Genomic DNA, 15266 nt, shown 5'->3' with positions numbered 1-15266 from the left:
TTGCTTAGATCACATAGCTTGTAAGAAGCAGAGCCAGACTGGAAGAAGGCAGGTTTGACTTCAGAGCCCATATTCTTGACATTCTGCTGCATGCCATTCAGCACTTTGGTAGTGCTAGCTTCATGTCATCTACAAGCCGAATTAAACCCAGTATTTTTTTTTTAATGGAGCAATCTCGTAGATTTATCGTTAAAAAAAGCAGGGTGTACAGTGTTACGTATGACATGCTTAATACCATATGTAATATGTGTACATACACATATAAATGCATAAACACACATAACAGTGGTATGCTGAAGCTGGCTCACACCAGCTTGGGAGAGCCACTTGTGCACATCTCTTCCCAGTTTTGTTGTTGTTGACTTCACCCTGTCACCTTGTGATCAGCCATGGTGGTAGTATTTATACCATAGAAATCTGCAAACACTACCAGTCAGGCTTTTTACTTGTGTATTCTGGAAAGCTGGTTGTTAAGCATGTAACAGCACTCCATTTGTATGTATGCGTATGTGTATATAAGTATTCTACCCTTTGAAAGATGTATAAGAGGCTGGTAATGCAGATTCCCCCAGGACGGGAAACTGTCAAACCCAATACTTTTATAGTGAGGAAATTAAACAAGAGCATAGGTGGTTGATGAGAATTAAACTTTGTATGAATTATGGGGTGCCTGGGTAGCTCAGTTGGTTAAGTGTCCGACTCTTGATTTTGGCTCAGGTCATGATCTTGGGGTCTTGGGATCGAGCCCCGCATGGGCTCCCCACTCAGCCGGGAGTTGGCTTCTCTCTCCCCTCTGCCCTTCCTCCTTGCACACACGCCCACACGCATGTGCTCTCTCTCTCTATCTAAAATAAATAAATAAATCTTAAAAAAAAACCTTTTGTATGAATTAATAGTACCTTTGATACTGCTATCAAGTCTTTTTCTCAGTGTCTTGGCGGTCTGACTGGAACACTGAATTGAAGTGTGCAATCCAGGCAAAGTACACTGCTTTATGACCTTCATACCATTGTAATATATCATGAAGGCTGAGTGAGAGAAGGGACAGCAAGTGTTTGTAGAAAATATAGATCATTAAAATAATTCATATCAGTGACTGTACTGATGACTGGTTTGCTGCTTTATTCTGCCACCATATTCTTGATACCGTGTATGAAGATCTAACAGTCAATTGAGAAGCAACTCTGGTTCTCAGATTTTTTTCTTTCCATAAAGCATTGCAGAGGTAAGATTCTTTACGACCACATACCTGAACACCTTTAGTTCTCCATGAAAAAAAAAAAAGAAGTGCCTTCACATTAATGGGATGAAATGGTCTTGAGTATACACGTCTTGAGTAAATTTATATAGACAGATGAGTAGAATTTTCTATTACTCTATAAAACAATCCTTTAGAGTCTACATTTTTAGAATCATTGGGTTAATTCCTCATTACATGAAGAAGATCTGGAGTGTAATTGTATCAGAGCCATTATTACCAGAAAGTTGTCTTTTTTTTTTTTTTAATGATTTTATTTATTTATTCGACAGAGAGAGACAGCCAGCGAGAGAGGGAACACAAGCAGGGGGAGTGGGAGAGGGAGAAGCAGGCTCATAGCGGAAGAGCCTGATGTGGGGCTCGATCCCGTAACGCCGGGATCACGCCCTGAGCCGAAGGCAGATGCTTAACCGCTGTGCCACCCAGGCGCCCCTACCAGAAAGTTGTCTTATTTTTTATTTCTGTGCTGGTAATCAAATGCAGATCAGGAAAGTTGAATCTGTTCTTTAGGAAGTCTTTTTTTAAAGAGATATGGAATTAAAGTCCTATTTTACTCCTGAAAATTAGTATACATATTATATATACTAAAAAACCCCCTATTTTGTATATGTGGTTTTTTTTTTCTTCCCCAGATGATTTCCACTGGGAAAATTACTTGAAAGAGACTGGATCTTTGAGTGCCCCTTCGGAGTGTTTCAGACAGGTATGCCAAAAGTCTGTAGATATTGTATATATTAATGTGAATTGTTAATTTGTTGAGGGATGTCTCTGTGTTTGTTAGGTTCTAGCAGTGTGAGGAGATAATGGGATTGTGGTAGTGCCACTTAAGAGCCAGATGGTTTCTTTGCATTCATTCATTAAGGATTTACTCTGTGTTAGGTATACTAAGCAGTCATGATCGTCCATCTGGAGGGAAAGACAGACATGTAAATAATTAATTATGGAAAGTATGATAACTCTATGGAGTGTTCACAGAAGAGGTGATATCTGAGATGGTTGGAATGAGGGGAAGGATATTTCAGGCAGAGGGAACATCCAAAGCAAAGGCACATGGGTGTAGAAGAACCTGAGTGTTGAGGGATAGCATGGGGTGGCTGGAGCACAAAGTGGGTAGAGGGGATAGCGTGGGGATAAGGTTAAAGGTATGGGAGCTCTTAAACTGTACTGAGGACTTGGACTTAGGCAGTGGTGAGCTGCCAGTTGGTTTATTTCAAGGAAATTGGCCTAATCAAATTCTTATTTTAGGAAGCCATTCAGGGTACATTTTATAGGATATATTTGGGTTGCCTGGAAGTGGGCAAAAGAATAAGACCAGCAATGGGCAGTGTTTTTATGCTGCATGTCAAGCCAAGGAGAGCGTTTGGAGAAGATCTTTTCCTTGACCCTTATAGTTCTTTTGCTCACCATCTGCTATGACTGTTACTTAAAACATTTCATAGTATTCTGGTAACATAACTGACTGTTTTTCTTACAGTTGATGCATTTTAACAAAACTTTATTTGTGTGTGTGTGTGTGTGTGTGTGTACACACACACATATGTAACATATACAGTCCAAGGTTCCACCAGCTAATGACTTCAAAGTTGGTATGAAATTGGAAGCCCATGACCCTCGCAATATGACTTCAATATGTATAGCCACGGTCGTTGGAATTACTGGTGCCAGGCTACGTTTAAGACTGGATGGTAGTGACAACAGAAATGATTTTTGGAGACTTGTCGATTCTCCAGACATACAGCCTATTGGGACATGTGAAAAGGAAGGGGACTTACTTCAGCCTCCACTGGGTAAGGATAAACAGTTTTTAAAATAACATATTTTTACTAATGTAATATTCGTTAAGAGAAGTTTCAAGTGGCCTTTTATTTGTTTTTAAGATTTTATTTTTTTAAAAAATTTTATTTATTTTTTAGAGAGAGAGCGCGTGCGTGAGCAGGGGGAGGGTCAGAGGGGGAGGGAGCTCTGCACTGAGCACTGAGCCCCATGTGGGGCTTGATCTCATGACCCAAGGTCAGGACCTGAGCCGAAATCAAGAGTTGGCTGCTTAACCAACTGAGCCACCCAGGCACCCTAGATTTGGTTTTTAAGTAATCTCTACACCCAGCGTGGGGCTTGAACTCACAACACCAGGATCAAGTCGCATGCTCTATGGACCAGCTGGGTGCCCCTGAAGTAGCCTTTTAGAAATCTCTGATAGGCATTTTTGCAAATAGGTGGTTATTGTGGAGAATGTATGAGAGATCAACTCTGTACCATATGTTACAGAGTTTCACGTAAGTACACATTAGGCATATGTGTGCTGAAGGTTCTCCACACCAGGGCAAGACATATGCTGTCTTCAAACTTGAAATGTCAAAAGCAGCTCTACTAAGTCACACATGCAGATTCAGAAACCCTTCTGGGGGAGAAGTTTGTAGCATTTGGTACTGAGTCACTTCCTCCCTCGTTATTGTCTGTTAAGCCATTCAGCATTTTTGGCATGGGGGGGAACACAGGGGAAGGGTATGATTCCACATCCAGACCCCAGTTTCAAACTTGGAAGTTTCGTTATAACGACAATGAGAAGAAATCATAGTGAGAGGGGTAGGGGTCAGTACCTTTAGATCTTTGAAAAGGAGGCGATTGATGGAAATGTATAGCAAAGGTTTTTAAGTATAAAGTTCTCAATTTTGACCAAGTTTTTAAAAGCTAAAAAGTATGTGACTCCAGTTTTGGGCAAAATTGTTCTCTCTTAATATCTATTTATTTTTTAAAGATTTATTTATTTTAAAGAGAGAAAGAGCATGCTCACGCAAGGCAGGGAAGGGTAGATGGAAAGAGAAACTTCAGCAGACTCAACGTTCAGTGCACAGCCTCATGCAGGGCTCGATCCCACGACCCCGAGACCACGACCCGGGAGGAAACCAAGAGTCCAACTGTGCCACCCAGGCGTCCCTGTTTTCTCTTAATATTTAGATGTACTCCAGGGGTGCCTGGGTGGCACAGTTGGTTAAGCATACAACTGCTGGTTTCAGCTCAGGTTGTGATCTCAGGGTCGTGAGATCGAGCCCAACATCGGGCTCTATTCTCAGCTCAGAGTCTGCTTGAGACTCTTTCTCCCTCTCCTCCTGACCCTCCCCACTGTGCTCACGTGCACTCCCCTCCCCAAATAAGTAAATCTTAAAAAATAGAAGTCTGGGAGCACCTGGGTGGCCCAGTCAGTTAAGCGTTTGCCTTGACTCAGGTCATGATGTAGGGGGGTGGTCTTGGGATCAAGCCCTGCATTAGGCTCCCTGCCCCTCTCCCTCTGCCTGTTTCTCCCTCTCCCTCAGCCTGCTGCTCCTCCTGCTTGTGCTGTCTGTCGAATAAATAAATAAAATCTTAAAAAAAAAGGCCTGCCCCCCAAATATTTAGATGTACTCTGATATTCTGTAGAAAATAAGTGATTTCTTTTATTACTGCTACAGTCCTTTTTTTTTTTTAAAGATTTTATTTATTTATTTATTTATTTATTTATTTATTTATTTGAGAGAGATAGAGAGCATGAGGGTAGGGTGAGGGGCAGAGGGAGAAGCAGACTGTCTGCTGAGCAGGGAGCCCGATGCAGTGTGGGGTTTGATCCTGGGACTCTGGGATCGCAATCGTGACCTGAGCTGAAGACAGTTGCTTAACCAACTGAGCCACCCAGGCACCCCTATTACTTCTATAGTTTTGAGTGAATGGTACATATTAGTTTTTGCTTCTTCTTTACAATGCTGGAAATGAAAATTCTCTATTGTAAAGCACGAGAGAATGGATTTCTTTTTGTTTCCATCTATAGTTAAAAATTCCCTCAGAACCCAAAATTTAAGATATTAATAATTACCACTCTTTTAGCAACATATTTTTATAATTTTCTTGCTCTAATTGTTAATTATTCCTAATCTGGTTAAAAATATTAAAAAAGAACTAATTAGAGATGTGTTATTCCAAGAAGGTGGTTTAGGGTGTGTGTGTTTTCAGCCTTTTTCCTTCTTTTCTTTTTTCATACCATTTATGTTTTAAACATCTCTTAAATCATACAGAATTCTGTAAGAGATAGAAGTGTAAACCTGAGGCGTAGTGCTTCCCTGTTTGGATTTGATTTCTGTTTATAAATGGTAATATGTTTTTGAATTTTGTTTAAAGGAAGCCTAACTGTTGTGATTGCCAACACTTCAAACACATAGCCAGATTTATGATCATTCTTTTTTCAAATTACTTTTAGAGTTTTTATTTATTTATTTATTTATTTATTTATTTATTTTTTTAAAGATTTTATTTATTTATTCGACAGAGATAGAGACAGCCAGAGAGAGAGGGAACACAAGCAGGGGGAGTGGGAGAGGAAGAAGCAGGCTCACAGCAGAGGAGCCTGATGTGGGGCTCGATCCCATAACGCCAGGATCACGCCCTGAGCCGAAGGCAGACGCTTAACCGCTGTGCCACCCAGGCGCCCCCTTTTAGAGTTTTTAAATTAAAAATATGAAATACATAGCAGTACACGCTGATTAATATATATTTTGATAGTACATATTAAAAATACACAATTTTTGCCAATTTGCTCATTAGATGCTTTGAATAGTTTCCATTTTAATATAACACAACTTGGTTTTCTTTTTTCTTTTTTTCCTTTTTATTTTATTTTATTTTATTTTTTAAAGATTTTATTTGTTTATTTGACAGAGAGACAGCCAGAGAGAGAGGGAACACAAGCAGGGGAAGTGGGAGGGGAAGAAGCAGGCCTCCAGCAGAGGAGCCTGACGTGGGGCTAGATCCCAGAACGCTGGGATCACGCCCTGAGCCCAAGGCAGACGCTTAACGACTGAGCCACCCAGGCACCTCTGGTTTTCTTTTTTAAAAGGTTATTTAAACCTTACAGGTTATATTTAAAAGCTTCTTTAAAGTTTTAGTATGCAAACAGAAAAGTGTACAGTTCGTAAGTGTACAGCTTATAAATGAACACATCCATATAACCATCATCCAAATCAAGAAACAGAATATTATCAGCACCCCAGAAACCCCACTCCTGATCCGCAGTTATAAACCTCCCATTCCCAAAGGTACCACTTTCTAGACTTCCTAACATTGTAGATTAGTTTTATCTGTGTTTGAATTTTTGCACGCTCTTTCATCTGTTTTTGGCCTTTTAATCTATGTTTGACTTTAGGCCGTTAAAGAATTAAGAAAATGTCAAATTAAGATGATGATGGTGATGGCACTGATGATGATTGCATGATGTAATAGGATAAGATGGGGGTTAAAAGAAAGGCATAAGGACCAGAGAATTATTTTTGTGCAATATTCTAACCGCAATGTGTCAAATCCATGTTGTGGATGATTATTTATTAAATATCACTAATAATACTGATATATTTTAAGGGAGTATATAATAAATTCCCTCCTCCCCCCATTTTTTCCCCCTCAGATTAAGGGGATTTTGGTATAGGATTATTATAGGATGACTTTCTATCTGAACTTTTTTGCATGTTTAATCCTACTGATGGACCCAGTGCCAGTGATTGCCAGTGATTCATGTGCCTCCCTATCTTAATGCATGTATCCATCAGGGATGCATGCCAAGTTCTCTTTAATTCTGGCATCAGGGCAGGCAAGTGTTGCATGAAATGGATTGCCCCCAGAAAGCAATAAAACTAGCAGACCCTACCCACTGTTGCATGTGCCAGATGCTGTGATATTCACCATTAATTGATAAGATCTCTGAAAAAGACACCCACTGAGTGAATTTTGACCTCATCTGATACAGATTCTGAGAAGATCTTGTTTAGTGTGTAAAGATTGCTAAAGTGAGAGATATCTTTTTTCCTAACATTGTATGAAAAATTTCAAACATATAGAAAAGGTGAAAATATTTTACAGTGAACACCCACACACTACCTAGGTTCTACCATTGTCATTTTACATGCTTGCTTTATCACTTATCTATCTGCCCTTCTATCAATTCATCAATCCATCTTATTTTTAAATGTATTTCAGAGGAAGTTACTGATGTTAGTATATTTCCCCTAAATACTTTAGTATGTGTATCATTAACTAGAGTTCAGTGTTTATTTACAGTTTTTTTTAAATTTTGAAGTGAAATTTATATACAATGAAATGCATCATAAGTGTACATTTGCTGAGTTTCACAGAAAACTGTCTTTCTGAAAGGAAATAAGGCAGGCACTCTAAGGAAAAAGAGGGGCTGGAAGTCTTTTGCAGCCTTTGCCATGCTTGTGTGGCTGTTGGTGGGGACTGGAACCTCTTATGGGTTTTGGCTTGGATCACCCCCTAGTATTATGGCCCATTCCTAACATACATATGTGCATGTTGGTGAACTCTAGCTAATGGCTTCTCCAAAATGAGAGTTTCTACCCGTACTGTAGCATTGTTGCCAAATAGTACAGTGGGTACAGTAGAACTGATTGGAGGGTGCATCTGCTTCTCTTAGCTATTTCCTTAGTTTCTCAATAACAAAGTCATTCTCTGGAGAAGAATGGTAAACAAAACCTATTTTTTATACCATCTTACTGTAATATCACAGGGAGGCTTTTTCATGCTGATTTATTTTATAAAATAGGGTATCAGATGAATGCATCTTCTTGGCCAATGTTCCTCTTACGAACACTGAATGGATCTGAAATGGCACCTGCAACATTCTTTAAGAAGGTAAGAAAGATATTATAAAAAGCTTCCATCATCTGGGCTGTGGTTTTATTGTTTTAATAGGGGCACTTAAATGCTTTGTCTTCTCTGATATGGAAAAAAACATTCTTTTTAAATTACTGGATTGACACGTGTATTAATCTGCTACAGTTGCCCTAACAAAGTACCACGGAGTGGGTGGCCTAAACAACAGAAATTTATTCTTTCACAGTTCTGGGAGCTATAAGTCCAAAATCAAAGTGCCATCAGGGTTGGTTTCTAGTAAGGCCTCTTTCCTCAGCTTATAAATGGCTGCCTTTTTGCTGTGTCCTCACATGGCCTCTTCTCTGTGCCTGTGGGGAAGGATACATATCTCTGGTTTCTCTTCCTCTTGTAAGGACACCAGTCCTTTTGGGTTGGGGCTCCACCTCATGACCTCACTTAACCTTTATTACCTCCTTAAAGGCCCTGCCTCTGAATACAGTGACATTGGGGATTAGGGCTTCAATTTATGAATTTGGGAGGACATCATTCAGTTCATTACAGTGACTTAAACAACAGAAATTTATTTTCTTAACAGCTCTGGATGCTAGAAGTCCAAGACCAAGGTTATCAGCGGGCTTGGTTTCTTTTGAGGCGTCTCTCCTTGACTTGTAAATGGCTGTCTTTTCTTTGTGTCTTCACATGATCTGTATGTCTGTGTCCTCCTTTGCTCCTCTTATGAGGACACCAGTCATTGGGTTAGGGCCCACCCTGATGACCTAATTTTAACTTAATTACCTCTTTAAAGACCTTGTCTCCAAATGAAATCACATTCTCAGGTACTGGGGTTAGGATTTATTTATTTATTTATTTTTAAAAAGATTTTATTTATTTATTTATTTGACAGAGAGAGAGAGAGACAGCCAGGGAGAGAGGGAACACAAGCAGGGGGAGTGGGAGAGGAAGAAGAAGGCTCCTAGCGGAGGAACCTGATGCAGGGCTCGATCCCAGAACGCGGGGATCACGCCCTGAGCCAAAGGCAGAGGCTTAACGACTGAGCCACCCAGGCGCCCCATTGGGTTAGGATTTAAATATGAATTTGGCAGGGGTGGGGACACAATTCAGCCCATAACAGCAACTTATAAAAAAGTCTCAATTATAATCACCCACTAGTCAAAATGAATTTGTACCCTCTTTCTTCACCTTAGATATGAAAGGAGTGCTCTACTGGAAGCAAATGTTCTTTACTATTTTTTATTTACCTTCAGAAGTGAAGCTTCCCCTCATTTTGCTGTATTAGTCATCCTTCGACATTGCATAAAATGATGATGGGCCAGAAAACCACTTGAAAGTTACTTAGAGAGATTTGGTTTCAGAAGTAGAAGAATGTTAAAAACAGTCATCAGAAAGAATTTGTTATAAGGAAATATTTGTTATATAACAAAGAGGGAAAATTCCAAAGATAGTTTATGCTCTTGAGAAAATGTTGAAAGAGTACACTATGTTAAGGAACAGTGAATAAAAGCCAAGTTTTAGTTAAATTATGGGTCAAAATATTTCTTTCTCACCCTCTGTCCTGATTCTTTTTTCAGTCACTTAAATTTTATTACAGTTATTCATGTCAAGAATGGTAAATATTGTAGTTTTTTAAAAAAAGGATTCAAAAATTCTATACATTTCTCAGTGCTTATTTCAAGGTAAGTGGACTCTTAATCCCCTTTATCAATTTTGCTCCTCTCCCCACTCACCTCCCCTCTGGCAACTACCAGTTTGTTCTCTATTTAAGAGTCTGTTTTTTTGTCTGTCTCTTTTTTCTTTGTTTTGTTTCTTAAATTCCACATGAGTGAAATCATACGGTATTTGTCTTTCTCTGACTTACTTATTTCATTTAGCATTTTACTCTCTAGCTCCATCTATGTTGTTGCAAATGGCAAGATCTCTTTCTTTTTCATGGCTGATATTCCAGTGTGTGTGTGTGTGTGTGTGTGTGTGTGTGTGTGTGTGTGTGTATGTATATATGCCACATCTTTATCCATTCATTTATGGATGGACACTTAGGTTGCTTCCATATCTTGGCTATTGTATATAATACTGCAGTAAACATAGGGGTGCATTTATCTTTTCAAATTAGTGTTTTCATTTTCTTTGGGTAAATACCCAGTAGTGGAATTACTGGATCATAGGGTAATTCTATTTTTAACTTTTTGAGAAACCTACATACTGTTTCCTGCAGTGGCTGCACCAGTTTGCATTCCCACCAACAGTGCATAGCGGTTCCTTTTTCTCCATATTCTCGCCAACACTTGTCTCTTGTGTTTTTGTATTTAGCCATTCTGACAGGTGTGAAGTGATATCTCATTGTGATTTTGATTTGGATTTCCCTGATGATGAGTGATGTTGAGCATCTTTTCATGTGTCTATTGGTCATCTGGATGTCTTCTTTGGAAAAATGTCTATTCAGGTCCTCTGCCCATTTTTTAATTAGATTATTTGTTTTTTTGGTGTTGAGTTCTAAAAGTTCTTTATATATTTTCAATATTAACCCCTTATCAGATATATCATTTGCAGATATCTTCCTCCATTTAGTAGGTTGCCTTTTTGTTTTGTTGATGGTTTCCTTCACTGTGCAAAAGCTTTTAATTTTGGTATAGTCCCAATAGTTTAATTTTGCTTTTGTTTCCCTTGCCAGAGGAGGCATATAGAAAAGTAGAAAGATAGGAAAACAGAGACACATAGAAAAATGTTTCTATGGACAATGTCAAAGAAATTACTGCTTATGTTTACTTCTAGGAATTTTATGGTTTCTGGCCTCACATTTAGGTTTGTTTTTTTTTTTAAGATTTTATTTATTTATTTGAGAGAGAGCGAGAGAGAACACGAGCAGGGTTGGGGCAGAGGGAAAAGCGGACTCCCTGCTGAGCAGGGAGCCAGACCTGGTGCTTGATCCCAGGGCCCTGGGATCATGACCTGAGCTGAAGGCAGATGCTTAACCAACTGAGCCACCCAGGCGCCCCCACATTTAGGTTTTTAATCCATTTCAAGTTTGTTTTTGTGTAACAAAGTAGTCCAGTTTTGTTGTTTCACATGTAGCTGTCCAGTTTTCCCAGCACCATTTGTTGAAGAGACTGTCTTTTCCCCATTGTTGTAAATCAATTGACCATATACGTGTGGGTTTATTTCTGGACTCTGTTCTGTTCCATTGATCTATGTGTCTGTTTTTGTGCCTGTACCATACTGTTTTGATTACTACAACTTTGTAGTATATCTTGAAATCTGGGATTGTGATACTTCCAGCTTTGTTCTTCTTTTTCAAGATTGCTTTGACAAAGGTTTTAAAAGCTTTTGGAGAACATTAAAGACATAATGATGTAAAACATCAATTAATGTGATTCTCACATTGCAAAAAAAAATTCTTTTGAGTGCCGCTTTGAGTAACAAGAGTGCCTGAAAGTGAGTTTGCCCAACCACCTCCCAGCAAGGGACACAGGCCCTTTGGGCAATGTGTAAAGCATATGTGAGAATAGTAACAAAAGAGATTATATATACATAAATGTATATGTATATATATATTTAAGATTTTATTTATTTGACAGAGAGAGAGACAGCCAGTGAGAGAGGGAACACAAGCAGGGGGAGTGGGAGAGGAAGAAGTAGGCTCCCAGCAAAGCAGGGAGCCCGATGCGGGGCTCGATCCCAGGACCCTGGGATCAGGCCCTGCACCAAAGGTAGACGCTTAATGACTGAGCCACCCAGGCGCCCCCAAAAGAGATATTTAGTAGTAGTCTTTATTAAACATTATCAGCTTGTGCTGTGGCTTTAGAAAAGCCATTGGATTTATTTTACTTACTATCAGATTGCTTTATTAGCTAGTTATGTGTCACACACATTATGTTTTTCATTTTTAAAATTATGAAAGTAATTCATGTTTGGAGAGCGGATATCAAAGTACTCAGAGTAAAAAATGAGCATCTTTTTTTTTAAAATGAGCATCTTTTTATTCATCCCATCCTTTCCTCCTTTCCACCCTCTTCTCTCCAAATAGAAGTTTTATTTGTGTTTTCCCAGACTTTTTTCTGTGCATTCACAAACATATATGGGTTTTAATTTTTTAAACATAAATTTGAATATATTGTGAATGTTGTTCTGTGATTTATTTTTACCCTTAAAATATGTATATTCTGGAAATCTTTCCGTTTTGCTTCATATATATTTTATGTTGTATTGTACTATTCTGTGGTATGGATTACCATAATTGGTTTAATCTGTCCCTAACGATGGATGTTTAGGTTGTGTCCATATTCTCGTTTAAGTCATCTGTAGTATAGAGCTTTCTGTATAAGTGTGAAGGCTACATTTTTAGAAGTAGAATTATTGGTTCAAAGAGAATGTGTGCTTTTAAGTGTTGATATATACTATTAAATTGCATCCGCAAAGGGTGTGTCAAGCTATGCTCCACTATTATTGTATAGATGTTTCTATTCCCACACCTTCAGTAGCATCGGATGTCATCAATCTTTAAAAATTTTATGTATCTTTTTTGGGGGGAGTTGGGGGTGGGGATGGTATCTCATTGCTGTAATTTGCACTGAACCGATTACCAGTGAAACTGAGCTTTTAAAATATGTTTAATGGCCTTTTATTTTTCTGTGAATTACCTGATTGTAGCCTTTGCCTGTTTTTCTGTTGGATTTCTGTTCTTACTCATTGATTTGTGGGTGCCCTTTCAGCCAAGCTTGAAACTTTGCCAAGAGCCGTCTTAAAGCACCATTCTTTCTTGACCCTGGCCTGCAAATAGCCATTTAATTAGGAAGGCCCACCCACTTAGCTTCCTAATTATTTTTTTCTCATGTCTCTTTCTAACCTTACCACCACTGTGCCTTGTGCAGGCTTTCCCCTTGCCTGAACTGTTCAGCTAGCCTTATAACTGCCTCTAACCTTTACCCTTCCACACAACTGCCAGAAATATCTGATATAGGAGCCTTAACCACATTATTCTCTTGCTTAAAACTCTTGATGTTCCCAGTTGCACTCAGGATGAAGTGTAAGTTTGTTAATATGGCCTTTAAGGTGCTGTATGATCTGGATTATGGCTGCCACTCCTTGCTTTGTATTTTATGTTCTAAATTGCTTCTGATAGCCTGCCGATACCATGTTCCTTTTTAGAGCTGGTTATCTCTGGTTAACGCTAAGATTCTAGTTAGGCATTAAATCCTCCAGTGTATCTTCCCTAATTCCCCCTTTCTATTCTTATACTTCTTTAGCACCTTGTGCATTTATCAATCTTTATAGGAATTGGATTATATTATTATTTTCATTGTCTCTTCCTAGACTGTGAGTTCCTTTTGAACCATTAACTGTCTTTGTATTCTTGGTGTCTGTCATAGGTCCTGGTACATACTTGTTTGTTAAATGAAGAAAGGATGGAGAATACAGGAAGATGAATACATATAGAGGGAGAAAATGGGTTTTGTTTTGGACAGGTGCCTTTGGGAAATTTGAGGTGGGATGACTACTTAGCAGACTGTTGCAAGTAAAGCGTTCAGAACTTAAAAACAAGGTTAGGCTTGGGTATGTGGATATGGCAGTTTTCAGTTTAAATGTTAATGATGGAAGCCTTGAGAATGAATAAACTAGTCCAGGGAGACTACCTAGAAGAAGAGGGGAGTGTCAAGGTTAGAACCTTGAGAAATACCCACTCACCTTTATGATTTATAAGTAGCCATATCAGATACTTACTAAAGGTCAGTTGAGAGGAAAGCTGATTGTTGACTATTTGGTGGATAGGAAGTTTATTGGTTATATTAGCAAGAACTAAAGACCAGGTGAAAATATCCTCAGGTAGAGTTAGATTTGTAGTTGTGGGAGCAGAATATTGATAGATTTCATTCCTGATGGCCTCAGTTTACTCTGTGAAATAGGAAACTGACAAAGGCCGGAGGGAAGGATTCATACATAGATTGAATGTCTACTGTGTTCCAACTCTCTTGTTGAGAAGAAAGTTAACAAAATAATAAACATATAATGAGGATACATAAAATTTGTCTTAAAGTGAATGGTAAATGGAACAGCGGCTGTATGAGATGGCCTAGGGACACATGACAATATTTTGGAGGGTTCAGCTAAGGATGAACACTAAATATATGGTACTACATGTAATAAACATGTGGGACTTTTCTCCAGCAGCGTTCAGCAACTGAGTATAAATAAATTTTTTTTAAGGTTCGTTTATTTATTTATAGCACAAGCAGGGGGAGGGGCAGAGGGAAAGAATCTGAAGCAGACTCCATGCTCAGTGTGAGCCTGATGTGGGACTTCATCTCGTGAACCTGAGATCATGATCTGAGCCAAAATCAAAAGTCAGACAGTTAACCGACTGAGCCACCCAGGTGTCCTATGGCGATCTTGAATTAAGGTTTGGAGATAATGAAATGATAGTGGGATAATTGATTTTGGATGACATGATACTCTGAAACCTGGGTGTGAAAGAGTGTTACAGAATGTTAGTGTTTGGTCCCCTTCACTTTTTTATCTCTATCAGTGGTTCTCAATTGGGAAGGGGGGCAATTTGCCCCCAGTGAGACATTTGGCAATGTCTGGGGACATTGTCGTTCATCACAACTGTGTGTGTGGGGGGTGCTACTTACATTTAGTGGGTAGAGACCAGGGACACTGCTAAACATCCTACAATGCACAGAACAGCTCCCACAACAGAATGTTGACCCCAAATGGCAGTAGTGCCAAGGTTGAGAAACTGTGATCTGTATTAATTCCTTGGTGATCTCATCTAATTCCTGGCTTTAAATACAGCTTATATGCAAATGACTTTCAAATCTGTATTTCTTTTTTTTTTTTTTTTTAAATGATTTTTTATTATATTATGTTAGTCACCATACAGTACATCCCCGGTTTCCGATGTAAGGCTCGATGATTCATTAGTTGTGTATAACACCCAGTGCACCATGCAATACGTGCCCTCCTTACTACCCATCACCGGTCAAATCTGTATTTCTAATTCAGACTTTTTGCTCCCAACTCAGACTTGAATATCCACTCAACATCCACACTTGGATGTCCAGTAGACATCTCAAACTTCCATCTGCAGCCTTTCCGATCTTGAGGAGTGGCAACTGTTATTCTAGTTGCTGGGGCCAAAAACCTTGGTGATTATTTCTTTCACACACTGCATCTAGTCCATAAGGAAATGCTGTGGGCTTTACCTTCAAAATATTTTCAAAATCCAACTACTTCTTGACATCTCTCTTGCTATCAGCTGGTACAAGTTGCCTTTATCTCTCACCTAGATGACTTCAGTAGCTTCCTCACTGACTTCTTTATAACCTTACAGTTTGTAGTCTGTAAACAGTAAGCAGAATATTCCTTTTAA

At 39.0% G+C, this 15266-nt stretch overlaps 1 protein-coding gene across 4 annotated transcripts in view; it reads left to right on the top strand.

The window, feature by feature from the left end:
- The window catches only part of SCML2 (Scm polycomb group protein like 2), a 92713-nt gene that overhangs the window by 24970 nt on the left and 52477 nt on the right, over positions 1-15266 (top strand). For all 4 annotated transcript variants that reach the window (XM_048213746.1, XM_048213744.1, XM_048213745.2 and 1 more), the window contains exons 4-6: positions 1891-1961; positions 2811-3045; positions 7836-7924. In XM_048213746.1, the coding sequence (XP_048069703.1) occupies positions 1891-1961; positions 2811-3045; positions 7836-7924 (395 nt within the window). The remainder of the gene's footprint in view (positions 1-1890; positions 1962-2810; positions 3046-7835; positions 7925-15266) is intronic.

This window comes from Ursus arctos, chromosome X, assembly GCF_023065955.2.
Source record: "Ursus arctos isolate Adak ecotype North America chromosome X, UrsArc2.0, whole genome shotgun sequence".
Taxonomy (NCBI): Eukaryota; Metazoa; Chordata; class Mammalia; order Carnivora; family Ursidae; genus Ursus; species Ursus arctos.
The sequence above is the reverse complement of the archived record's forward strand: the minus strand, read 5'-3'. Positions and strand labels throughout refer to the sequence as shown.